Raw genomic sequence first — 27,420 nt, forward strand, 5'->3', positions numbered from 1 at the left:
AAAGCCTCAGGTTTCTTCAACCTCTCATTACTGTTTGAGGTTCTATTCTGAGCCCCCAGGGGAGAATGTGGGGTAGCTCAGCCCTTCGCTGCACCTAGAAGCATCCCGAACTCAAACGCATATCCTGGCGGTGGCGGGTGGGTAGCACCAGTCGTTTATGGACTAGGACAGCATATTACTATGGCTGCAATGACAAAACCCTTCTAGGCAGGTTCTGATGACCACCGCAAAACAGTAGATCTGGTCATTTGAAAAGACGACGGGGGATGGAGAGAAAAACATGGTCTCAGAGACAAGGGCTGGAGGAAACACAAAGAAAGAGACGTAAAAATAGTCATGAGCCAAAAAGCTACAGAGGGGGAGCACGAGAGAGAGAGAGAGAGAGAGAGGGAAAGAGAGCAGAAAAGACGCTAAGGAAGAAGAGAATCCTCAAAAAAATGTAATCTGCAGCAAAAGCTAGGCCAAAAAGGAAACCTGCCTTTTTCGACAGTTGACCCAGAAGACTATGGAATGCAATGTCGACATTTTGGAGCCTCTCAGGGGGGATATGCGGAGTTTGCCAACCACCCTGAAGAGCTCGATGGTTACATAATTGCATCATTAGGATGTCCAGTTCAAACCCCTTGTATTAATATTGAATTAGGCTCCCCAATTTAGTATTTAAAAAAAAAAAAAAAGACAACAACGCTCTCCCCCCTCCCCCACCCGCCCTCTCCCCCAGCCCCACAAAGAAAACTTTAAAAATTTAAAAAGAAAAAAAGGCAGCTCTGGGCAATTCACTTTATCTTCCCTCCTCCCCCCCCCCCCCCCAACGAAAAGGAAGATGAGAACAAGTACAACAGAGCTTGGAGATGAAAAACGCCCTCGTTGTGATTCGCTTTGTGTCACATGTCTGAGTGTTGGGTGCGGTTCCGTGTATGGGGTTGGTGGGCAGACTTGGGTGTGATATTCGTAGATGTACGGGGAAGTGGGTGAGCAAAATCAGTGACTCCGGGTGAGGGACGGAGTGCAGGGCCCGAGAGGGAGCCCCATGAACTGGCTGCCCCACAGTAACTATCACAGGCTCTTAAAAAAAAAAAAAAAAAAAAAAAAAAGGAAGGAAGAAGTCTCAGAATGTCCTCAGGTGTCCCATCCCCATCCCCAAGGAAGTTGCGGCCGGACCTCTAGCCCAGGCTGGTGATGTTGGCACGGCCACCAGGGGGAGCCACAATGCGCTGGGTGGTGCGGCGGGGAATGTTGTCGTCAATCTGAGCACCTGGAGAGGAGACAGGGACAAGGGGCCTCGGTCAGGGTCAGAAACAGTCCCACCAACGGTTCCTGCTTCACGCCAGAACAGCACAGCCCAGGAGAAAAAGGGCCCGGCCCGTACGTGCAGTAAACTACATACAAAAGAACACTGTTTCAGCTGTTGATTGACTGAGACTACATCCTGCCCCTAATTTCATTAGGCAAATTAAGCGTGGCTTTTCTGAAGGTTTCGAGAGCCTTCTCCCTGGCTTTTTATTCCCTTAATTCTTTTTGTACCTCTGCTGTAATGTGCAGAATGTACCCATTCCTGAGATGGGAATGGCCTGGTGAGATAAAATAGAAACATCACTGGGGCGCCTGGGTGGCTCAGTCGGTTGAGCGTCCCACTTCGGCTCAGGTCACGATCTCGCGGTCCGTGGGTTCGAGCCCCGCGTCGGGCTCTGTGCTGACAGCTCAGAGCCTGGAGCCTGCTTCGGATTCTGTGTCTCCCTCTCTCTCTGCCCCTCCCCTGCTTGTGCTCTGTCTCTCTCTCTCAAAAATAAATAAATGTAAAAAAAAAAAAGAAAGAAATGTTATTATGCCCATTTTGCTTTCTGAGAAAACCAGTAAGGTTGGTTATTTTTTAAACTTTTGAAAACTGGTAAACCATTTAACGGCATACACAGTGACTCTCTGAAAACCAGCACTACCCGACAAGAAAAAAAAAATCTACCGAATTAAACTGTTTCTTTAGCATGCCATAGCATAGAGATCTGAATACTTATCTGGGGCTCAGGGAGCTTGAAAGGTGGAAGGTTTCTAGCCGTGGGCCAAAGGGAGGGGCTGGAAGTTTCAAGTAGGAAACTTCCTCAACATCTGGACCTCTTCCTCTCACCTTCCCTGACATCATTCGCTTTCCCCGAACTAACGACTGTTATATTAATGACTATGTATATTAACTCATTTAATCCCCAGCCCCATGAGGCAGCTACAACTCTTACGCCCATTCTCCAGATGAGGGGCCCGAGGCACGGCTGCATCTGGCTACAAAGTGAAGCGATTCATGGGGCGCCTGGGTGGCGCAGTCGGTTAAGCGTCCGACTTCAGCCAGGTCACGATCTCGCGGTCCGTGAGTTCGAGCCCCGCGTCGGGCTCTGGGCTGATGGCTCGGAGCCTGGAGCCTGTTTCCGATTCTGTGTCTCCCTCTCTCTCTGCCCCTCCCCCGTTCAAGCTCTGTCTCTCTCTGTCCCAAAAATAAATAAACGTTGAAAAAAAAACAAAGTGAAGCGATTCAAACTCCAGAATGGTACCAGCTGAACTATGAGAATACACTGTACACGTGGGGGCGAAAGGAGTTCCAAAATACCACAACACCCTCGGGATGGACACGAGACTCTGGAGAAATGTCCTCTTAATACACTGGGTTATATGTACACGGGGTGTGTGCATCAGGACACAGGTGACAGAAACTCATGTGAAGATTCTGAAACGCATCTGGCCATTTCATGTAAGTTACACCTCCGGGGATGTTAGTATCTCTCACCCACATCATTCTGGATTCTAGACTCGCTTGCTCCACTAACGTGGCCCTGCAGAACAGGGCCCCGACACGCCATAACCGTACCAGACAAGCTGAATCCAGACTGGTGCAGGTTCCGGACAGGAGGGGCCTGCTGCTTGGCAGGAGACGTCTTGGCCGAGGAGGCTGGGGTGACTGTCTTGGGCGTCACGGACACCTCGCACACGGGTCCGTCGTACAGGCCGCGGGGAACCCCTCTCAGTTCTGCCAGCTGCAAAACACAAGCGCCCGTTAACTCGGGCCACATTCACAGAGGACATCTCCCCCGCACCTCTCCTAAGAGGGAAGGAACAGCAGTCGGGACGGGCCTGTGAGATGTGCAGACGGAGGGCTTCCCTGACGGGCACGTATGGCAGGGACAGAGGTCAGCGAGGAGCCAGCACCCACGGCTCCAGGCCAAAGCTCCTCCAAGGGGGACCGTGCATAGCTGGTTACTCCACAAAAACCGACTAACATTTCTTACCATTTTTTTCCCCAGGAACTTTAACTCACACCCAAGGCAGAACCCCTAAGCATGTTGTAAAGAGGATGTGCTCTCTTAGTTAAGATCTGGCCCCCAACTTCCTTTTCAATCTCACCCTCCCTTGAATTCCCTCGCAGCTCCATCCATTCCCCGCCTCACCGTCCCCAAGCACCGGCACTGTACGATGCCCTGAATACACTGTACATTTTCCATGCTCATGACATTCCGATTACCTTGTCTCCCTTCTTTGACTTGTCAAACTCCTACTTAACCTTCCAAACCCAACTCAAAATGCCCTCTCCCCATGACACTTTACCCCATGACTCCGCAGCAGTGGCTGCCTCCTCTGAACCTCACTACTCATCACAGCACATACCACATCATACTTGATTCTGGCTGGCTTAGACATTCCTGACTCATCCGCTGGTATTCCAAACTCCAGAAATAAAAACATCACGCTTCCCTTTATCCCTGAACCATCCCCTCCCCCGCACCTATCTTGATATTCTAACTTGAAGTGTAAGCACTTTTGGAATCGAACTTAACCCATAATAAAAACAATTCGTAAGATCAGAGCTACTCACTCTGCTCCTCGCCTTGATACGCTTGTAAACAAAATCAGGGAAGGGCTTCCGGGGGATGTAGCGCCCAGAGCCTTCGGTGACATGAAGGGTGCCATCCTCCAAGACGATCTTCCCCTGGCTGATGACCACCAGTGGAGAGCCACGGCACTCCATGCCTTCAAAGATGTTGTACTCAAGAGACTAGGGAGAGAGAGCGCATAAACTTTAGCAGACTGCCTGTCGTCCTGGTGAGGTTCAACCAGTCTGGGGGCGCCCCCTGCTCCGTATCACGCAGATGAAAGAAAGGCCCAGAGATGAAGTCCTGTCCCGACTGGCCACCCCAGCAGGCACTCAACCTGTCTTGATTTCCCTGTCTAGAATATGGAATAATCTTTCCCTACTTCTCAAAGCTTTGGGGGAAAAAACAGCTGGAACAGAAAAACTGTATGGAAAAGCGTGAAGGTTTGCAAATGCTACACAAACGTAAAGAAAACGATTCCTTGCATTAGCAGCAGCTCTGTCCTCACGGACTCAAGCCCCAACCAGGTTAAAACCCAAAGGCTTTCTCTGACCAAGTTGTGAATTTCATTTTGAGATGAGCATCCATGAGCCGGCTTTCCCGGTTTTCCAATCTGTCAGGGATGTGGTTACACTGCGGTCCCTGAACGAAAAGACCGTGGCAACTCGGGCCATGCCTTCAATAACATGTTTGAAGTCTAGCTAACTTCTAGCTAACTTGGCAGCGATCCTTCTAGCTTCAAGTTTTGCAGTGACCTCTCCGTGTGTCCTCCTGGAAAATACGCAGGAACTTGACGTGCATGTGAGTTTCAACGGAAAAGGGGAGGCCCTACTCTTACGTGTCACAGTCCCATCCCGTGGCTTCGGCTCACCCACTGCTACTTATCCACAGTGCCCCGCGCTTCTTCCTGCCTGCCCCATGCATCAGTACAAATGGCCGTGGCCGGAGAATCAACAGGCAGCTCTCACCTCAAAAAGCAGCCCAGCCTTCTAGAGAAGTCGGACCAGGTTATCAGCACTAAAGGAGTCAGTCTGTGAACAGAGAGCGGTCACAGGACACTGCAGTTCAGGAGAACGTTTCTGTTTGGCACAGTGGCTAGGCAGTGCGGGGAAGCGCCCGGCTGGCCTAACAGCTCACGTTCAGTGTCAAAACGCAGGGGTGTTGACTGAAAACTGCAAGGAAGGGGGCGCCTGGGTGGCTTGGTGGCTTAAGCGTCCCTCTGTTGGTTTTGGCTCAGGTCATGATCTCACATTTCATGGATTCGAGCCCCATGTCCGACTCTGTGCTGACAGCGTGGAGCCTGCCTGGGATTCTCTCTCTGCCTCTCTCTCTCTCTCTCTCTCTCAAAATCAACAAATACTTATTTAAAAATATATATATTAAAAAAAACAAAACAAAACCCTGCAACGAAGGGCTGTCAGCACTGCTGTGAGACTCCCGTGGAAGGAATCCCGTGGAAGCTACCCAAGAAATAAGGCAGAGGCACCTGGGGGACGGGGAGGGGGCTCCACACACGCATTCCGGGACCAAAGTGTGTGCCCCAAGCCTAAGACTGCCTTCCGTCCCTGAAATCAGTAGCGGCAACAGAGCTGTGCACCCTGTCGGCCTCGACGGAACTGGGCTCTTCCAGCAGGATCCTTGCTTTCCCCCCTGGCCTGGGGGATCACCCCACTGGGGCCATTTTGCATTCAGCGCTCAGCCTGACATTTTCCTAGACCACGCCGGCGACAGGAACTTGGACCACCAGCTTGCCGGAGCACCAGCCTGCAGCTCACCTTCTCAGCAGACGCTTTTGCCTGCCAAAGTTGAGGCACGCCAGACTCTCTGCTCCCCCCTTTCTCCACGGCGGATCCAGCCCTCGCCCAACCTAGGCGACGCACAGGCCAGCCCTCGGTAGCACAGTGTGTCTGCAGAGGGGCCTCGTGTTACACGCCTCGTCTTGGCGTGTTTTCTCTCACAGCGGTACGTAAACTCAGGGAATCCCTCCAAATCGGAGGCATCTTAGACTGGGTGCAGTCCAGGCCCTGTGTGTGGGAACTCTGAGCAGGGTCGCTTGAATCCTGCCTCAGAACTCGTGTCTTCATCTGCCTCTCTCCCAGGGCTTTCGTGACGGTGACCGCACACAAGGAACCTATGTGCGTAGATCATGTTGTCAGAATCCTATCGTCTCTGAACTGACCTCTGACGGGGGGTGCGTCACCATCTGAGGGCATTAAGCCCTACCTCTTCCGGGTCACTCCGCAGCTAAGTGTCTACACTCTAACAAGCTTAACAAGCTCCTCTTCTGCCTTACCGAAAGACTGGGGACAGCTCTGGACACGGGGCCATCCATCCGCCCTGGGTTCGGATCCCAGTTCTGCCACACACCAGCTGTGTGACTCTGGACAAGCCCCTTACACTCCTGAGATTCAGCTCCTCGTCGACCAGGGACAAAACCTGCCTCGCAGCACTGGCACCAAGATTCAGTGAAATAAAATGAACAAAAGCATCTAGCACGTTACTTGGCACAGACCAGGCATTTAGGAAATGTTCACTCCTCCACGGCCTATTTTTTTTTTTTTTTTTTTTTTTTTTTGTCCTTTCCCATTAAGACGGCAAGCTCTTCAGTTTCAAAGCCATCATGAGACGCATACACTGAGTTTAACTGCCTGTAAATGACTGATCACAAATGCCTAGAAGGGCTTTCGGCCATCTCTCATTTTCGCAAGATGGGGAGAACCAGCCCCCTGACTCTAAGTGACTTAACATGAACAAGCCCAATGGTTCAGATCACAGCTTAGGGGATACAGAAACTACCCTCTGTCAAACCACGAGGCAGGGAGGCTTCGCTGTTCACCAGGTAGAGACATTTTTAACCCACATCCACCCTCGCTCCCTAAAATAACTCATCTGGCTGGATGCCTGAAAAATCCAAGCAGAGGCTTAGCAACAGGGCCCTCAATGATAGTTAGCTAAATGCTCCAAATTAAAGCTAATTAGCCCAGTGGTATGAAACACTGTATTACATAGGGAAAGCCTCTCATTTGTATTTTCCTGGATGATTAAGGCTGCACAGATGTGCTCAGTATCGACCCTGAATCAGGTGAGGACAGAAAAGAGGCGCTTTTCTTACGTGGGGTTGCCTGGAGGTAAAGGCAGGCCAGTGCTGTTGCTCTGGAAAAGCGAATGTGTGAATGGCAGAAATCTGTCTTCTTGATTTTTCACATCCCCTCTTCTGCCAGGTGAAGGGCTCCAAGTGCAAACTCCCTAACTAGGTCATCTGCAGCTTAAATAATGAGTCCAGTTCACCCTCTATCACCTCTGCAGAAGGGACTGCCAAGGAGAAGCATTTCCTCCATCGAAGCCTGACCAAGAGGCTGTACATGCAGTCTGGTAGGGAAGAACCCTGGACAATTTTGGCTTCTAATTCTGGCTCTACCACAAAATAGCTATGTAACGTCAGACTGGTCACTTACGCTCTCAAACCCTCCATTTACTTATCTTCCCAATTGGGGTAATGGTGCCACCCCTACATTGAGAAGGCCGGATGAAAAGTAAATGGGACTGTGATGTTCATGAGTAAGAATAGCTAGGTTCACTGGGCAGGACCCCAGGAGCTCTGCCTGCAGAGGCCATTCTGGACCCCCAAGATGTTGTGATCTAAGTTACAAGTAGGTGTGGCTATAAGGCTATGCTGGGAAGCTAAGCCAGCCAATGGGGAAGGAGGAAAAAAGTCAACTCTACACATTGAGAACTGAGCAACCTTCCCAAAAGACATCCACCATCCAGGCACCTACAGGTGTCCACAGAAGCTAGAGGTGAGCCCCGCAGCCCAAGTACCTCTGTCCAAACAGGAGAGGCTTGGGATACAGCAAAAGGCCCAGAGCTGTCCTAGAGAGACCCCTGAAGCCCACCCCGGATCTGCCACGGCACCTGGGGGAGGTATCAGTATTTACTGGCCCAGGCTATGTGGGGTGGACTGTCTAGAATCAGATTCCCTATGTGCCCAGCTTTCATTTTGATTTTTACATAGAATATCCTTGTCATTCATTAAGATTTCTTAATGAATTCCTAAGAGTTTCTGACATAAAACACTCGTGTCCTATGCCCATTTCTTTTCCCTTTGTGTATTTTCTTTCGATATTTAATACACACACACACACACACACACACACACACACACACACACACACAGTTTTTTCTATGAAGAACCGAAGGTATCTCACAGCTCTAATGCCACTGATCTCGCAAAATCACAGGACAGTCAGAGACTTTGTCTAAACCCCTTCAGGTCCACTGAGGAGCCTGCAACATGACATGAAGTCCCTTACCTAATGTCTAATTAATAACACAGGGCATCCTCAAGCTCTGCGGTGTAGACCAAGAAGCAAGAGATACCCTAAACTACAGATCCTAAAATCATGATCAGAATACTGCTGGAGATAGTTCTTCTATTTGGGAAGAAGTCAAAGTGAATGAATTCCTTTAGGACAGGAGCACCTGTCACTTAGGTTTCTGTCCAACAACACTGAAAAGCAGTGGCTTAAAGGAATCAAACTGTGCATCTCAGGGTGGACATCTGAACGTTTGACGTAGGTCCCTCATGGTAAGCACTGCCACGAGAGGTGTTGCATCCAACCACTGCACCCATGGGATGGTGCCTGACTTCCAGAAGCTTCTGATGTCCTGGCATGACTTTAGAGGCTTTGGAGGTCTACAGACAAAGACCTCCATCTATAAAGAGTCCATGGGACTGCAAAATGGTGATAAGAGTAACAGTCTTACTGATCTCACCAAAGATAAGGAGATGGCTATTCTCAACAAATTGCAAGTTATACTATACCCCAGGAAATGTGTAATATATCTTGCAGCTCATTCATATTACATCAAGTTCTTTCTGGGGACTCTCCCTCCCTCAGTCTCTGTGACTACAATTCATTCAGATTGGGTCCATGCAGTATAACAGGACTTACACTGTTGTGGGTCTTGGCAGAGATGGTTTTAACGCTGTCGGGGTCCCAGATGACCAGGTCAGCATCGGATCCCACAGCAATGCGGCCTTTCCGGGGGTACAGGTTGAAGACTTTGGCTGCATTGGTGCTGGTCACGGCCACAAACTGGTTCTCGTCCATCTTCCCCGTGACCTGAGAAGCACAGCACATACATGCACACACACCAAATGCAGGTTACAGAGTTAAAAGGAGCAATGTGACTTCGCAGAAAAAAAAAAAAAAAGGAACACGCTTTGGATATATACCACAACTTAGACGAGCATAAAGGGCATTGTGCTGAAAGAACCAACCTCAAAAGGCCACAAGCCCTATGATTTTATTTGTATCCCATTCTGAAAATAAAAAAGTTACAGAGATGGAAGACACACGAGGGACGAGGTGAAGATTCCTCCAGGGGCCAGGGTGGCTATCACAGGGCAATACATAGGGGGTGTTTGTGGTGATGGGGGAAGTCTGGGTCTTGGTTTTGGGTGGTGGTTACATGAACCTACGTATGACAACATGACAGAACCACACACACACACACACACACACACACACACACACACACACACTGTGTCGCTGTCAATGTGTGGGCTTTGATAAGGTGCCATAATCACTTGTTGATAAAAATGGAGGAAGAGCACACAGGACCCATCTCTCTGTTCTGTCTTTGTTAACTGCCTCTGAATCTATAATTATTTGATAGTGAAAAGTTAAAAAAAAAATTCTAAAGGGGCTACAATGCCTCTTCAGGAAGGATCACTTCGGGGAGCCTGGTGGCTCAGTCAGTTAAGCGTCCAACTCTTGATCAATCTCAGCTCAGGTCATAATCCCACAGCTCGTGAGTTCGAGCCCCACATCAGGCTCTGTGCCGACAGCGTGGAGTCTACTTGGGATTCTCAATCTCTCTCTCTTTCTCTCTCTCTCTCTCTCTCTCTCTCTCTCTCTCTCTCTCAAAATAAACAAACGTTTAAAAAAAAAAAAAAAGGAAACAACATTTGGCCTCAATGACTGTCCTTTTCAAAACTACAAGTCCAGGCTCAGGCTTGCGGTCTAGCCAACCCAGAGGTCCCAGCGCCCGGTCGGGGCACCGCACCCGTGTCATGCTGTAGGTGCTGATCAGTTTCCTCACGCCCTGCCCTGCAGTTTCTCATCCCTACCCCTTAAGTTCCTCTTCCCTTTCAACGCAGATCAGAGGAAATGACTGCCTGTCTCTGAGTTAGGGAAGCCACTCTAAAGCTAGGAGAAAAACGAGCCAAGGAAATGAGCAGGTATTAAGAGAGAGGAAAATACAAATGGCCAAGAAGCACATGAAAAAAAACTCCACTTTAATCAGTCACTGAAGAGATTAAATGTAAAACAAATTCACCCCTCAGATGGGCAAAGTTCTATTTTTTGATGACAATACCAGTTGGGGCCTGGTAGAAGAAAATGGCACACACGGCTGGCAGCATACAAGTTGGTGTAATCTTTGTGGAAAGAACTTTGACGACACATAGCAAAAGCCTTAAAGATATACACACCCTTTGGCCCAGGAAATAGCACTTCTAGAAATTTCTCCCACAAGCACCATTAAAGGTCTATCTAAGAAGGTGTTTACAAGATGTTCATCCCAGTAAAAAAAAAAAAAAAAAAATCAAAAACAGCATAGGGGCACCTGGTGACTCAGTCAGTTAAACGTCCGACTCTTGATTTCGGCTCAGGTCATGATCTCACGGTTCGGGCGACTGAGCCGTGCATCAGTCTCTGTGCTGACAGCGTGGAGCCTGTTTGGGATTCTCTCTCTCCCTCTCTGCCCCTCCCCTGCTCTCTCTCTCTCTCTCAAAAATGGATAAACTTATATAAATGTTCAAAGAATTACAAATGAATTACCATCCAGCATTAAGATGGAATCTTTTGCTACTAATGACCAAGTTTTTTTAAGTATATTTAAGGATGCGAGGACATTTTCGTAACATGCTGTTTTAAAACAAGCCACAAAACAGTATATGTGATGCCCGTGTTACCTACACTCTCACACACATATATATCGGATACACACGGGTACTCTTGCACTGGCAGAAACTGGAAAGACATTTGCCAAAATCTTAACTGCAGTTATCTGAAAGGGATTTTTACTTATTTCCTTATTCTTTTTGGAATAAGGATATATGGTGTCCATACTCGAAACAAATCATTAAGAAACAGAAAAACCGGGGCGCCTGGGTGGCGCAGTTGGTTAAGCGTCCGACTTCAGCCAGGTCACGATCTCGCGGTCGGTGAGTTCGAGCCCCGCGTCGGGCTCTGGGCTGATGGCTCAGAGCCTGGAGCCTGTTTCCGATTCTGTGTCTCCCTCTCTCTCTGCCCCTCCCCCGTTCATGCTCTGTCTCTCTCTGCCCCAAAAATAAATAAACGTTGGAAAAAAAAATTTTTTTTAAAAAAAAGAAACAGAAAAACCTGTTCTGTTGTTGTGCTTTCAACTGAAAATGAAAAAGCCCAAAGACCCCTGAGAAGTCGGTGTATGTTCAAAGCAGGCCTGCCGGAAGCCTGGAGTGGGCAGAAATGCTAACCCTAGAGAGCCCTACTAGACAGTTTTAAGGACATTATGTCCATTTCCCAGAGTAGAAGACTGACTGAGACGGTCACCGGGTTGCTAAGGAAGTTTTTTCCTGACTGATCAAAAAAGTCCTATTTTCTTATTATTTCTTTTTTTAATTTTTTTAATGTTTGTTTATTTTTGAGAGAGAGAGAGGGAGACAGAATCCGAAGCAGGCTCCAGGTTCTGAGCTGTCAGCACAGAGCCTGATGTGGGGCTCAAACTTGTGAACTGCGAGATCATGACCTGAGCTGAAATTGGTTGCTCCACTGACTGAGCCACCCAGACGCCCCAAAGTCAAATTTTAAAGAGTCTCTGGGTTTTCTTTTTCATTTTCCACTGATTCACAGACGATAACGGTAAGAAATATATATGTATTATTTAGGAGGAAAGGGCCACAAGGAGTGGTCTTGGATTCCCAAACCTAAAAACTCCTGTCACACCAGCACCAGCTTCTAGAATTTTCTCAACTGCCATGTCAAGGCTTCCAGGAGACCCAGGACCCTCAGAGGAGGTGGCCGGGGGAAGCGGACACTAATCCACGAGGGAGGCTCCCGCTCCTTACCACAGCCTTATCCCAGATGACGGACATCCGCTCCTCGGTGCCATTGGTGCCTTCGGGGATCAGGGTGAAGTTGTCCTTTCCCACAGCCTTCTGGGCAGTGTTGAATGTGCAGTGGGCACTGCCAGTGACCTGAAGATCTCCGCTGGAAGGAAAACACACGGCTGGCTTGTAACGAATCTCATACCCCAAAACATCCTTGGACATGTTTTTCTCATTTGCGGGGCCACTGACGGATTTCGAAAGAGCCTGTCCTCCCCTCTCGAGATAGGAGATTCGGGAAGAAGTGACACTGTAGCAAAGCTTCACACTACATCTCTTTTGTGAGGTGTCTCAGCTTCTGGCCACGCCGCACCACAGTGGGACCCTTTTGATCCCTCGTTCATTCCCTCCGGTCGGCTTTCAAGACGGCCCAGGATTTTATCTAGAATTTCCTGGCAGGACGACATCAGAGCGATAATCCCCTGGTTCCTGCTTAGCCATCTGAATCTGGAGAACAGAGGTCCCTCTGTTTGCAAGCCTGCTTTTGCCCGCCATGCTGGACCCTGACAGGTCAGCCTGGTCCAAGGAGAGGCTGAGAAGGGGGAGTGTGAACATGTCACCAAGACTCACCAGGACAGCAAGGAGTTCAGGAAGTCCGGAGTGGTCGGGTCAGGGCTCAGGGGTGGGGAGGTGACAAAAGCGGCGGCCTTGGCCCAGTTCTTGCTCCAGTAGTGGGAGCCATCAGTCCCCAAGCTGGCGGTGATGGGCTCACCATACACCACGGTTCCTGTCCAACAGGAAAACAAAGCTCAGTAGGATACAACAAGGGAAGGAAACCACCCTACTGGGAACCACCAACGCCTGGCAGCAGGCCAATGGCCATCCCTTACTCACCCTCTCGAAGGCAAAGACCTGGATGGCCGAATACGTCCACCTGCCAAAGTTACCAATCTAACGTGCGCTCCCTATGATTCTACCCCTGGGCCCCGCTCTTCTACCTCAACACACTCTCTTACCTCTTACACTGCCGATTCCCACGTCTCCTAACAGTCCCCAGCTCAGACTGCATCCAAGCACCCGGTCCCGAGGGCTGTCTACACTCTTACTTTGGGGTGACCCACGGCACCTCAAACTTGACCTCACGGCTCATCAAATACTTTCTCCGCTTCCCAACATTGCCCAACCCTCTTTGCACGGTCCAGCTCTGGCTCCTGGACTGAGAGAGGAAGTCAGACATGGTATCGGTGGGCCTGAGGCGTTTGAGAACATGTATTCGGCCCTCCAGATGGGTCCAAGAGACAGTCTGGATCCCTGAGTCACTGCCTGAAGGCAGCTGCCCTTGAGAGCCACCAGATGCAGCACCAACTCGGTGAGACTGAGAAACAAAGGACTCTGCACGGTGATGCTACTCAGACGTCAGTGTATCCGGAAGCTTGGTCCAACTTCATACGTTGTCCAAGAATGTCGATTCCCTGATGCTCACTCAAATCACGTCCTCTTCTCTGTCCATTCAGGTGCAAGCCACAAAGTCGGGAGTCATCAACCCACTGAATGCCTGTGCTTCAACACTGTAAATACACCCTTCCCTTTCCACCTCGCGTTCCTTCCCTTCCATCAGGCCTTCTTCCTTTCTCCCTGGTTCACTCCAACAGAGCCTCCCGATCAGAGTCGTACTTTTGCCTTCCCAATGTTCCCAGGTTTACTTTCGCTTTCCCATCGTTCTTCCCTGCCTCTCCGCTCATTCTCCAGGACCCTTCCAGAGTGATCTTCCCTACGCACAATCTTCCCAAGCCATCCTCTTCCATAAACCCCGAAGGAGCCCTTCTGCTTTCGAGAACGAGACAAACTCCTCCCAGAAGCATCTAAGGCCCCTCATTATCCAGCTTCATGTTAAAGCTCGTCGCTTCCTCGACGTCATCTACGACACACCTGGTCCTCCCTTCCAATAATCATCCAGTTTTGAATTTTTTGATTCTCCGCTTGCAGAATTCCTGAAGAAAAGGAGTCAGTCTGCACACGGGAGGCACTCAATAAATGTGTGTCAAACCGACGAAAGGGCGTAATGCTTTCTTAGTTGAAGGCATCAGGGCTGGGATTTCACCTCAGCCAGCCTTAGGGCCACCAGGAATGTGCCTCTCCTTGCCTCCTCCCATCATAGGAGGGCTAACCCCACCCCCCACAGCAGTCAGCCAAGGATTCCCTCTTCTCTAAGGCCAAACACTTCCCAGTCAGGAATGTGCCTCCTTGCCTCTCCCCAGCCTCTTCCAAGGACTTATCTCTTGATGACATACCGTAACACCTTCTCTGCTGCCCTAGAGCCGGCTCCTCCCGGCTGCCCCCTCCAGCCTCAGGAATTTCACAAAGGAGCCACTCTCCAGCCAGGCAGTGTTCGAGGCCACTGGCAGGCAGCTCATTTGAGGAAATCAAGTTAACCATGCCCAAGCGGGAGAAACCAATCCAGGGCTCCAGAACCCGGGGGGGAGCCTCACACAGCAGGAAGCCCCCAGGCAGAAAAGGGCCAATGCTCAGAATCACCTGGAAGGGCTCCTGAGTTCCCGACTCACGCAAAGCCGGCGGGGCGGCTGCACAAACTGCCCCCGCTCATCCCGAAGTGGAAAAACACTGCACAACAAGCAGGCCTTCACTGCTGCCAGGGCCACTTATGAAATACAAGCGGCTGAGCAGACCAGCGCTGGGCCCTGGGCTCTCACAGGACCTGAGGCTCCTGGCTTTTGGTCTGCACATCAGTCCCACCTCCCCCCCACCCCCCCACAACTGCCTGAGCGGGATTACGGCTCTTCTGACCCAGCCAGGAGGGGAGGGCTCAGCAAGTCATTGGGAAAACAAAGGATCTGTAACCCTAAAGGTTACCAGCTTGGGTCATGAGTAGGTTCCAGAGAGCAGAAGTGCTCAGAGAAAAAGCCTGCTTAGACCGTCTTTGAAAATCACTGGTTAAGCGCGGCCGTTCTCCTGATTCTCTCGTGAGTTGCTATGGCTCGCCCTCTCCCTGGACCTGCTCTTCAGTCCTCCCTTTGGAAGCTTTAGCACGAGGAGGAGCTGGTTCCTGGAACACCTCCTGGATCCCACCAAGTGTGAGTGCCCTTGACTGTGACCTTCATCCCACTCTAGGAAACTCAGACTGGGGTGGGTCCCGTTCTCTCTGCGCCTGGGAACGTGCACCTCCCTGCAAAGGAATGAACCCAGCCTGCAGCCTCTGAAAAACCCGGAACTGGAGCAGCGCTTCAAGGCCACTGCGGACCCAAACCTGTCTCCTTAGGCCAAGGCTGAGCCAGGACTCCTCGGCCAGCGCCAGGCTAAGATGGGGATAAGGGAGAAGGAGGGAGGCGTCCTGTAGCTCATCTCAGCTTTGTCCTGTTCAAATTTCAAGGGAATCAGAGGTCCTTGCTGGCTTTCCATTGATTTTTCTTTAGCCCCCCAAGGCAGGGCAGGGGTTAAACCAGCCTGTAGAAGGCCTCCTCCTCCAGGGAGAGGTAGGTCCACAGGTGGGGGGCTCTGCCATTCAGGACTGATGGCCCCCCAGTACCTCCCCAGGGTACCACTCCCATTTTATAAACACTGTTCCCGAGGGAGCCATGGATGAGCTTCTGGTCCTCCATCAGGCCACAGACACCACTGAACTGCATGCCAGAAATAATAACCAATGATAATAATAAGCCACGAAATAGGCTTAAAGGGCCTTTCCACACTCCTCTAAATATACTGCTGACCCTTTCTTGGCGGCAGTTAGACCTTCATGACTTTCTTCTCCAGGGAGAGTCTGAACTGCAGGATGTGACCCCGAGCCAGCCTTTGGCAGGCTCTCTAGGATGGCAGGGAACTGCAAGGCCTTGGGGGTGGCGTTTATTCACAACGAGCCTGGGGCCTGAGTGCATTCATGAAGAATAAATGCAAGGCTGGGGTTTAGAAATGTTTGACAGCTCCTGGCTCTGACAGTTAAGTCATTTCCCATTAACTAGCAGCAAGAGGACAAATCCAGAGCAGAAACCATGGAAAACCATGTAGATGTATTTCAAAACACAGCCACAAAAGCACATTATAAAACCAACTGGGACAGTGACTCACTCTCACTCTCTCTCTCTCTCTCTCTCTCTCTCTCTCTCTCTCTCTCTCGTCTCAGAGAACCTAAGCCAGAACTCAACAGCCTAGGGCTCGTCCATGGATAACCCTGTCAGATTTTGGTACCAAGGGTGGTTCCAGAGGAACAGAATCAAAAGTTTTCTGAATTGATTCTGGGGTTTCTAGAACTGCCTCTCTAATCTGATTTGATTTAAAGGCACTAATGCCTCTGTTAAACAGACGCACAAAATATCACCACTGCATACGCCTTATACTTATCATAAGAGGCTAAGTCTGGGTTGACCACAGATTTGATTCCTTAGAATATTGTTGGCAAACTGAGTAGAACACGATTGCCTGGTGGGTCCAAATAAAGCGGAGAAAGAAAAAGTTGAGGCCAGGGATTCAAACTGCCAGCCCGAGTGCTATATAAATGACCCGAGAGTTTCTAGATCTGCCCTGAAAGAGACCCTCTCTCTAGGAGTCTTTTTTTTTTTTTAATTTCTTTTGAATGTTTATTTATTTTTGAGAGAGAGAGCACGAGCGTGAGCAGGGGAGGGGCAGAGAGAGAGAGGGAGACACAGAATCCGAAGCAGGATCCAGGCTCCGAGCTGTCAGCACAGAGCCTGATGCGGGGCTCAAACCCACGAACTATGAGATCATGACCTGAGCCGACGTCAGACGCTCAACCGACTGAGCCACCCAGGCAGCCGGCAGGAGTCTTAAGAGTTTAGCCGGCTGGAAACCAAACCCATGGAGTCATCATGCTGTATTATAACACACACTGAATTCCCAACCTGCCAAGGGCATTGATTAGGAAGGAATTCTGCCTCGAAACAGCCTTCAGACCCAGGTTGCAATATCCACTCTTCCCAGAGTCTCATCTCTTCCCTGCCCCTCCCCACCCTGCAGACTTCAGCCTTAACAGCAACCACATTCGCAAGAGCCAATTCCTTAAGATCAATCTCTCTTTTTTTTTTTTCTTTCTCTCTCTCCCTCCCTCTTCCTCCCCACCCCTCTCCCTCCCTCTCTCTTGTAAATATATACAACAATCTTATGTTTCTCTGAAGGGCCCTAACACAGATTTTAGTGAGGTTTTATGACATTCACAAGCCAACCCATATGCCACTCTTTGGGTTCAAGGTGCTGAGGTGGCACATTAGCTTAATACTAAGGCGTCAATCCCCAAGTTGGGGTGGTCCTCGCAGGCTCGATGAACCCAAGTTTTTCATGATGCTGGAGTCACTCCTATTGGCCCACAGGGCATAGGAAGTATTGGCTCAAGTGTGGGTTCCCAGGGTTTAACATCCCTTGGCGGTCACCAAATGTTCTAAACATTTCCACATCTGGGTTACGGGGGTGGGGCGAGGACGATGGAGAAGGAGGTCTATCAGAGGAGACTACCAGGCATGACCTGCATGCTACCATTCACACACAGAAGGCACCAGCAACCACACTAGAGTTCACTCGTGGACAAAGTGCAGTCTGAGGGAGCCCCTTCTAGAGATATCCCCACACTAGACCCTCAGCGGGGAGACAGGTGGCCAGGAGTCTGGAACTACAGGCTGGATGATCTGGGGCAAGATATTTACTTTCTGCATCTTAATTTCTCTTCCACGAAATGAGCCCTATTAAATCAATCAATGTCTAAGTGCTTTTGAAGAGTAAAAATTGTCCAAAACAGTCTTTTCTTGGCCGTGTCTTCATTTCCTAATCTGCGGAATGGGACTGATGATACACGGCCCTGCTGAGTGGCACAGAACGGAGGGGGCAGCGCGCGAAAACTTGGCTCTCTGGGAAGACTGCGTGCGGTCGTGCTAGGTCAAGTGCGCGTGGAAAACAGTCTCATTTATATTCATCTCACTTTATCACTTACCCTGTATGCCTTGTCTTAGATTTAGGACCGGCAAGTTTCTAGGTGGGGAAGTATGTGGACATTAATAAAAAGACATAAAATCATGATCTTTCAACGGCTCTCATTTATAGAGCAATGGTGGGTCCCTTCATGCAGCCTGACCAATGAGACAAGGAGGGGTGCACATCCATAAATACTTGCCCCTTTCCTTCCTCTGAGCTCGAACCATACTTGGCTTGCCCCTCTTTTATAACACTGACCATTTTCCATTGTGACTTTTTGTCCATGTGTCCCACCCCTACGAGTGAAGAAGCTGGGGGCTGGGACCATCCAGCACCACGGCCTGAAATATCACATAATAAAAGTTTGCTGAAGGGGCGCCCGGGTGGCTCAGTCAGTTAAGCGTCCAACTTTGGCTCAGTTCATGATCTCATGGATTCTGAGTTCTAGCCTCACATTCGGCTCACTGCTATCAGCACAGAGCCCGCTTTGGATCCTCTGGCCCCCCTCCCCGCCCCTTGCCCCTACCCCACTCACATTCTCCCTCTCTCTCTCAAAAATAAATAAATATTAAAAAAAAAAAAGTTTAGGGGCACCTGGGTGGCTCAGTCGGTTAAGTGTCCGACTTCCGCTCAGGTCACGATCTCGTGGTTCACGAGTTTGAGCCCCGCACCAGGCTCAGAGCCGGGGAGCCTGCTTCAGATTCTGTGTCTCCCCCTCTCTCTGCCCCTCCCTCACTTGCACTCTGTCTCTCTCTCTCTCAAAAATAAATAAACCACAACAACAACAAAATTTCGCTGAGTGAACGAAGAACCTCTCCATCTTACAGATGAAGAAATGGGGCGGCGAAAAGTTGACAGGGCTTCACACTTGCCACCAGGGACCACGAGGACCCACCTGAGATAGAAAAGACTCCTTAGCAGAGAACCCCTATCTAAGGTCGGCAGGCATCTTCGAACCGGCCCTTCAGTCCTCAGTCATGAGAACGGCGGGTACAATCATTACGTGTCTGTACGCACGTTATCTCAGTCAGGCACCATCTCCACTTACAAGACGGGTCGCTACCGCAGATGGAAACTGAGACCCAGCGACAGTAAGGGAGCTGCCCGGCATCACAGGCTGGCGCACAGCGAGCTGGGATTTGATCCAGGTCGGGACACTGATCCCAGAGCGCAGAGACGTAACACAAGCGTATCCTGTTTTCCTTCTTGGTTGTTTGGGAATCCTTGCTTCTGTATTATGCACGACGCTCCTCGGTGTCAAGCTCTAGTTTCCAGCAGGTTCAGTAACAACCCCAACAGATACCAGCATTTCTCATACTAAAATAATCTTCAAAGCATGAAGGGTAATTCAGATATTCACATGGATGTTCAGGCCCGAAGTTAGGCACCTGACAGTCACGGCCCGATTCCACCGCCCGTTAGCCGTGAGCTCCGGTTTACTCAGCTGCAAAGTAAAACCAAGTGCAAAAAAATTCCTGCCCGGGCGGCCTCCCAGAGTTGTTATGAAGTTCCAACAAGATGGAAAGAGCCTTCAGAGCCCACAAGCAAGCGAGAAGCTCACATTCTTGCTCATTAGCACCCAAATGCACCAGAAATTCCTTTCTGGCGGCTCAGGCCCATCTCAAGCAAAGGGTTTCGGAGACCAAAGGGTGACAGTCTGAATGCAAAAGCCCACCCTGGGAACCATGATGCAGGCACAGTTGGACTGACACACGGAAAGTTCTAGAACAAAGAGACTTAGGCAGTCCCTTCTTGGTGCTCACTGCCCAATACACACACAGGGTCAAAGTCCTAAAGACGACAAAGGGACATCATCGGGCACCGAGTCACAGGTTACTGGAGCAGGACTGGACTCTACAGTAACACACATCAGCGCCACGTCTTGAAATGAAGAAACTGAGGCACAGGAAGTTCTCGAGACGCTTCAGAAGTGCCAGCAGGGCTGGCTCACAGGCCAGCACTGTGCGCCCCAGAGCAAGGCTAGCACCACCTGTCCGGGCCAGGGTCTGGGGAGAGACGGACTCCTCCCCCTCCAGCAGGGACAAGCGAAAGTCTGAATCAGAAAGCAAGTCCTCAGTTTTTACATGCTGTTAAATGGAATGTTTAATTACATTAAAATGTTAAAATGTTTGCTTAACTCCTTGTTTGTTATCATCATCTGGGTCCAGGACGGTTACTAAAATAAATAAAAGAAGCTGCTGCCTAATTTCCTCCCACTTTCCAGACACTGTGCCAACCGTCCCCAGGCTCCACGCAAGGAACGGTTCTGTGATTAATGTTGGGTGTTGAGATGGATGCAAACATGTGCCTGGGTGACAAAGGGCCCAGGTGAGGGAGGGTTACTGACAGGAATCATCCAGTGTCTCCTGGAAAAACAACTCAAAGCGGATTCGGAGTGCATGACGTTATTTAGGGGAATGTTTATTTCAAAAAAGCAATTCCGGCAGCCGCCAGCAGAGGGCAGGTTTCCAAAAAGCTAGGAGCCCAGCGACCCTGTGCTGAGCAGCCTAAGGACAGAGGCCCGGGGAGAGCTCCAAGGAACCAGGGCAGAAACTGCTGGGTCCATCTGGAAGTCATCATCTCTGGGGACAGGCTGACTCACCGGTCATTGAGCAATTTGTTCTAGGTCTTGTACCAAGTCACCCACCAGTGAAAAACTCCGACGGTGCTCCCTATGCCTGTGGATCACATCCCACAGAGAACTACAAACAGAAGCACAGAGGTCCAACGGTTCCCTTAAGATACAGAAAGAGATAAAGGGATAGAAAGAGACTGAGAGAGAGAGACCAGGAGAAAGCTAGACAGAAATTAAGGGAGAAAAGATCAGGCCAGGATGCACCCTCACCAAGTCAGCTACCCACGACCAGCCGGTCCCTGGAGCCACACTCCCAAGCACAGGACACGTGATGTGACTGCGCAAACTCAGTCGACAGCAGATTACAAGATTCCGCTGCATTCATAATGTATAAGGTGCTCCACGAACAGCCTTTGGAAGCAGCAGTAGAAGCTGTACTTAGTAAATTAGTTTCCGAGAACCTTCTCAATGGACTCCCTAGTACTAACAGAGCACCAGCCTCAGCCCAGGACCCATCAATATAATTTGTAAGGAGTGCCTCAAGCACCCGGAGAACCGGACACGAGGAGGCCCGGGGCAAGATCCCCTGCCCTACGCCCCCACAAGACTCTCTTACTTACCTCCACAGAAATCACTACCGGCCACGGAGCGGGGACTCATTTTGCAATAGAACGTTCCCCAGAAGGGTTCTGTGGCAGATGGAGCCTGACGCCATCTGTGTATGTGCCTAGTTTATTTAGACTGCATCAAATTAAGTCCAACTTCGCTATAGAAGCAGGGGCGGGAGGGAAACGCGCCTGCCCCACCCACTCTTTGCAGCGCACGGCTTTAAATAGACACTGACAAGGCGGCAGCGGTGGAACAGAGAGAGAAACCGGAGCTCCCTGCCTTGCTCAGCTGTAATTAGGTTAATGCTGGAACGCGATAAAAGCAGCCCACTTGGCATGAAGGTCTGGAAACGGAGCCCTCCTCCCTTCCTGACCTGCCCGCGGTCACACAGCCGTGGAGGTAACGCTCACCCTTTTTCCGGGCCTGGGCGATGACTTCGGCCGCGCTCTTGCTCATCACCTTGGTGATGTACAGAGGGCAGTTGGTCTGGTTGGCGATGGTAATCGAGCGATTCACGGCCTCGGCCTCGACCTGCAGAAGAGCACATGAACGTAAGAACTGTGCCCACTCCACGGGCCGTCTTCACCCTCAACCCACAGAGAGAGGCCGAGAGGAACAACAGGCCACGGTGTCCTCCGGGTTCTACCCTGAGTGGCACCCCAGGAGGGGGAGGTGACTCTCCCAGTGTCACTCGACACCGTTGGGTGGAAACGATGAGGGCATTTCCTTCCTAGACCCTTTGAGTGGCTTGAAGAGTGCCCAGCCGACCTACGACATCAGCGTCAGCCCGGAGCTGGTAAGAAACGCGGATCTTCAGGCCGTTCCCAGACCCTCTGGGGATGGGACCCAGAAATGTGGTTAGTCCTAACAGCACCGGGTGATTTTTATGCTTTGCGCACATGAGAAAACCACCAGGCAGGGAAACTGCTCCCAAGTCAGTACATTCGCTCCAGCTGTGTGGTCTTGAGTCGAGACAGTCAGTGGTGAGATTTTTGTGCTGGGCTTCTGTCCGACACCCACAGATGAACCCAAGGAACAGCGCGACCTCACAGGGCTCTGGGAACGGAGCAGGCTTGACTGGGAACGTCAAGCAACGGTCCTCAGCCCGTGGTAACACGTCCAAGGCCGCACACAGACTGGTACGGCCTTCTGCACGAGATGGGAGAGCTGCTCTAATAGAGGAGTCTTTAAACCTGATGCTTCAACGAATAATATTTCAAAGACCCCGAGTGATTATTGCTAAATACCTGACCAGGTCAGACTACTGAGATCAAGGTATGCCTCACAGACATAGTGTGTGTTTAGAAGGGGCAACTGAAGGACCACGTGAAACTGTAGAACAATGGATCTCAAAAAGCCTCTTGCTCCCTCTCAGATCCTGGAAGAAAGCTGTGGCTTCAACTCCTTGAGACAGAGGGCTGGGTCTGACTCCGAGTTTTGTATCCTCTGTGCCCCACCCCCAGTGTAGCTCCAGCGGGACTACATTAGTTCCCAACACAGGGCCTGGCACACAGCCGCTGCCCCAACACGTTTACTGAACAAATGGATTCCTTTATGTTAATGGTGAAAGTGAGGCCGTTCTGTAACAAGCTGCTATCTTTTGCAAGAAATAGCTGAGCTCCTAACTGAATTATCTTAGCTAACCAAGTTTCTACAGGAGCGTGGCCAAGAGCTAAGGTTCTATAATTGCATTAACTGGTAATCTAATTTAATAAATGACAACTTCATTCACGTTTGCCCTTTCGGGCATCAACCATGTGAAGAGAGAGGTCTCAAAATTCAAAGGCAAACCAAATGGCTCTTGAAAAAGCTCATTAATCGTCCAAATGTTTTTAATTCCTGGAATAGCTGAGCCATTGGCCCTCCCTCTCCTTGACTCCAGTTTCAACAGAAGCGCCTCTGGCCCAGGGAGGCACAGAGGAGGGATGGCCTGAATCTCTGCGGTCACCTCAGAAGTCTACAATGTGAAGTGCAGAAAGGACTCTTCTAGAATCTTCATGGCTTCCCAGGAGTGCCAATGACTACTCAATTTATTGGCTGAACACAAATCCTTCTGAAAGTGAACAGAGGCACTATTAATGAGTGCATGGGGGCAGCGGGCATGGCCTGTGACTGTCCTGGGCGAACTGGAATGTGAAATTGGACTAATTAGGGAATAAATGGAGCAAAAGTGCCAGTTCTACTGGGGGCCTACCCCTGCGGGACAGGCTTCCCAGGGCCCACTCTGGATTGGCTCATCCACTGTGAGGTGAGCTCTGGTCCCACCCCTGCTCCCGCAGACGCCGGGGGATGGCCGACACCTAACTACAGGGCCACCTCATTGAAAGAGAAGGCCACTTAGACCCCATCTCTCTGTGTTCCACTCGGAACCATGGAAGGATCCACGTTTACCCTTCTGTGTGTACCTGTGCAGGCCCCTTACATGCAGGGAACTGATTTAAATAATATTGACCTAAAATATTAGGAAAATAGTATTACAACTTAAAATTTTAAGAAAATTGTCTCATTGTAGAGCTCTGAAGGATTTGGGGGGGGTCACCGAGACTTGATGATTTTTAAGACTGGACACCCCAAGATCCAGAGAGGAAAGCCACTTATCTAGGGACATACAACAGCGTTGGCACTCACTGACCACAGGGTCGGTACACACAACAGAATCAGAATACACAACGGTGTCTGCACACAACACCCCCTCTGTGGCTCAGTCCCCCAACTGTCGGCCTGCCCCAGCGGCAGTTCCAGAAAGCCTAGCCGGAAAGCTCTCTTCTCTGGGGCAGCCTCTTGGTCACCATCACCGTCACCCGCGTGTCCCCATCTTCCTTCCCAGATGCCAGCCTTTCGGCCCGGAGCCCCGGTCACATTCTACCCTGCCTGGTTACTTTCCATCTCTCTCTTCCTCTCCAGCTCATCCATAGTCCCCTTCTCATTCATCTCGCGGTCCCAACAGGGCCCAGTCATCATACATGTCGGGCACCATTGATGGACAGGTGGTTTCTAGATTGCCGCATTCCCTACAGTTTCCCTCTCAGTCTTCTCAGCTGGAAAGGCGGGGGGGGGGGGGGCGCGACCCTGCTGGCAATCTCACGTGGTGGGCTGGAGAGAAGAACAGAGAGCAGCAGGAACGTGATTTGTGCAGCTCAAGCCACGTTGACCACCATGATGCGGCGACAGATCACGAAACCGAGAAGGAATTACACATTTGCATGTTATTAACCACTGCTTCATACGTACAGGGCGGTATCTCCCTACCTACACGGTCAAGCTCAAGTTCCTTCAGAACGGTTCCCTGTTTTCTTCTCTTTGTCGCCCACAGAGGGTTTAACGCGATGGATCCCTGGTACCAAAGTGAAAAAGCATCACCAGGAGCTGAGGGAGAAGGGGCCAGCTCGTGCCGGTGGCTCACGGGGCTGTCATAATGGTGCACTTGCTCAGGGGAAGCCCCCAACACTGAGGCTGACCGAGAGCAGGTGCCTCTGAATCAGCTGAGAAGCAGATGACCTTGGAAAGCAGAGAGAAGAGAAAGCCCCCCCAAACAGCAGTTCATAGGCAAGAGGACCCTCCCCCGAAGCCAGGAGCTCCTCGAATGGGAGCACTCCAGACCTGCCAGCCCCGGGGGAAGGCTCGACGCACCACTGCAGGGGACTCTGAGATTCTCCATGCAACAGCTGCTGGAGAGAAGTCTCCGGCGTGTAACCATGGAAAAACGGGTTTGATTCTTGTGGTCAAAATCGCAACCAGAACAGCTCTCCCGTGATACCTTTTGCCTGCTCAGAAAACCCCAGGCTTGCTTCCTGTTTTCAAGTCTGCGGGGATGCAGGGATGCCGAGCAGAGAGGAGGAGGAAGGAAAGCAAGCCCCCAGGAAGGCTCTTCCGAGTTCAGCAGGAGCAGGGCTCTCAGAAGTAGCCTCGTGTAACAAGGGAAGCGGCGCCTGCTTTTCTCATCTCAGTGTGCCGCACACTCTTGCCTACCTGCACAGCCACAGCAGGGCGGGAGCGGCCCCCAACCGCCCCAGGGGATGGAGGGGAGCGCACACTTTCCCGGTAAGCCCAGCCCCAGGTATCACCACCCAGTTACAGGGGCCCACGGGCTTTATGGTGAGCTTGGGCTCCCATGTGTGTGTGTGCGTGTGTGTGTGTGTTATAGGTACACACTTGTGTACAAAACCAACCTCAGGTCCTCTGGGCATCAGCCACTGAGACTGTCGCCCTCTCTCTCCTGTGAGCTCCTCCCAGAGTCACTGTCCACCAGCCCCAGAGGCAGCATGCAGCTAACACAGGGGCCAAAAGATGTCACCTTCAACCTCCCTCCCCCGTGTGCTGGCCCCAGCTCATCCCTTCGGCTCTTTAGCGTGCGTGGGAAGGCTGGATGGTCGTGGAAGGAGCTATACCCCATGGCCTGGAGAGGGACCAGACGATCTAAAGATGTAATAGGTTCCGTCCCTCCACTGAGGAGAGGAACGCGTCCTCAGGGCCACAGATGGTGTTGAAGGTGCCCCGGTGCATGTGTGTCTGCGGCTCTGTCCCTGTGTGTCTGTCCCTATGAGTCTCTGTGCGTCTATGGCGACGCCTCGGTCTGTGTGTCTGTCTCAGAGTCTGTGTCTCTGTCTCTGTCGGTCTGTGCGCGTTGTGTGTGTGCACACGCAGTAAAAATGCAGAACAAGGAAGTGTCAATCCTCAGTGTGCGGGACATTCCCAGTGCCTCCCCCTTCTCTTTCTTCTGCCTGTTTCTTCTGCTTTCCATAGATGTTCACCTCCTCAGGCCGGCTCAGCACGTGTCCCTCGGGGCCCGTGATGCCCAGATCCAGGATCCTCTGCTGCTCCTGCAAGGTTTAAAGCAAGCCGGGCCGTCAGGGAGAGCTGGACTTGAGATGCTCTGATCGCTAGAGACCTTTCACCCAAAAAGCTACTCGGGCGAGATGATCACTCGGCTCTTATGCCAGGGCCTCGTGAAGAGAAGGGTTCAGTACCCTGTCCCCAGTCCTGCCTGAGCAGGTGTTCAGCTCTCCTCCGGGATGCTGAGAGCCCACGCGTGCCCGGCCCTGGGCCACAGTGTAAAATGTCTGTACGTGGAAGCCCATGTCGCCCACCCACAGGCGGCTGCCCTACGGCACGAGAGAACTGACTTCTCTGTGCAAAAGGAACAGGCCGTGCGTCCCGCGGAATGCAGAGAGGCACACGTCCCCGACATCCACGCTGCTGGTGAGGCTCTTAGCACCGTGCCCAGGGCGGTCACACCAGGTCACCCTGTTTCTCCTCCTTGCAGCTGAGCCACAGAAGTGGTTTCCCGCTCCCGAGCCCACCTCTCACCCTGCACGTCATGAAGAAACGATGAGGAAGAGGGCCCCATACCTCTGCAATGATGTCGCCGTTTTCTGCGTGGACTTGGGCGATCGCACCGATATCCCGGATCACGCTCAATACTTCATAGATCTGGAGGAGGGGAGGGGATCAGAGACAGGGATGTCCATCTATCAGCTCACAGGTACAGCCACTCCCCTGCCGGCCACAGGGGTCAGAAACGGCACCGGCGGCCGCTACTGTTAAGGCTGGCTCTGTGGACAGGCCCCCAGGGCAAGGCTTCCGGCCACACGTGGCCGAGCAGGCCCGCTCGGTAATCAACAGGGGCAGCATAACCTAAGGGATGCGGAGTAGGGGAGGGTCACGGACGACACCCGGCTCTCCGCCAGGTTTGCTGAGGTGGCTCTGAGTACATCTCTGGGCTACGCTGTCCCACAGAGGCAGGTCTGAGGCTGACTCCAGAGCCCCGGGGGCCAGTGCACTGGCTTCAGACCCTCCCTAAAGGTAAAGTTACATCAGGGAGTTCATCCACCAGCCATGTCCCATGAAGCCAAGGGACATACACACACCGGAGGCAGCTTCCAAGACAACGACATTGGCCCAAATGTACCAAATGCCTGTTCAGAAAAGGCAACTTTCCTTACCTGGGAATCAGTTAGCTGGAAGCGATCTTTGAAAGCCATGTACACCAGGAAGGAATTGACCCCTAGCGGACAGACAAAATAGAGAGGTGGACACAGGACTTTAATAAATAAACCAAATAATCTGGAAGCAACTAAGAAAGGTATAATACTATGCATATATGTATATATATATAGAGAGAGAAGAAGGACGGGAGAGACAGAGACAGAGGTGGAGACAGAAATATAAAGAATTGGTAAAAGAGGGTGCAAAGGCTTTTAGCATCCTGACAGTTTTTCTCTAAGTTTAAAACTATACCGAACTTAGAAGTTGCCTGTACCTCTACGTGTATTCAAATGCACAGCAACGTTATTCACATTAGCCAAAGGGCAGAAGTGTCCGCTGACCAATGAATGGATACACGAAATGTTGTACAGTCA

At 51.1% G+C, this 27,420-nt stretch overlaps 1 protein-coding gene across 2 annotated transcripts in view; it reads right to left on the minus strand.

Annotated features, from left to right (window-relative positions):
• Window positions 1-1,072: 1,072 nt before the first annotated feature.
• DPYSL2 (dihydropyrimidinase like 2) overlaps window positions 1,073-27,420 on the minus strand; it is a 130,777-nt gene continuing 104,429 nt past the window's right edge. For both annotated transcript variants that reach the window (XM_011281434.4, XM_045055359.1), the window contains exons 5-14: window positions 27,004-27,065; window positions 26,411-26,491; window positions 25,813-25,881; window positions 21,472-21,592; window positions 12,574-12,730; window positions 11,965-12,106; window positions 8,804-8,974; window positions 3,854-4,033; window positions 2,852-3,017; window positions 1,073-1,255 (exon numbers count right to left, since the gene is read on the minus strand). In XM_011281434.4, coding sequence (XP_011279736.2) covers window positions 1,164-1,255; window positions 2,852-3,017; window positions 3,854-4,033; window positions 8,804-8,974; window positions 11,965-12,106; window positions 12,574-12,730; window positions 21,472-21,592; window positions 25,813-25,881; window positions 26,411-26,491; window positions 27,004-27,065 — 1,241 coding nt within the window. In that variant the 3' untranslated portion in view covers window positions 1,073-1,163. The remainder of the gene's footprint in view (window positions 1,256-2,851; window positions 3,018-3,853; window positions 4,034-8,803; window positions 8,975-11,964; window positions 12,107-12,573; window positions 12,731-21,471; window positions 21,593-25,812; window positions 25,882-26,410; window positions 26,492-27,003; window positions 27,066-27,420) is intronic.

This window comes from Felis catus, chromosome B1, assembly GCF_018350175.1.
Source record: "Felis catus isolate Fca126 chromosome B1, F.catus_Fca126_mat1.0, whole genome shotgun sequence".
Classification (NCBI taxonomy): domain Eukaryota; kingdom Metazoa; phylum Chordata; class Mammalia; order Carnivora; family Felidae; genus Felis; species Felis catus.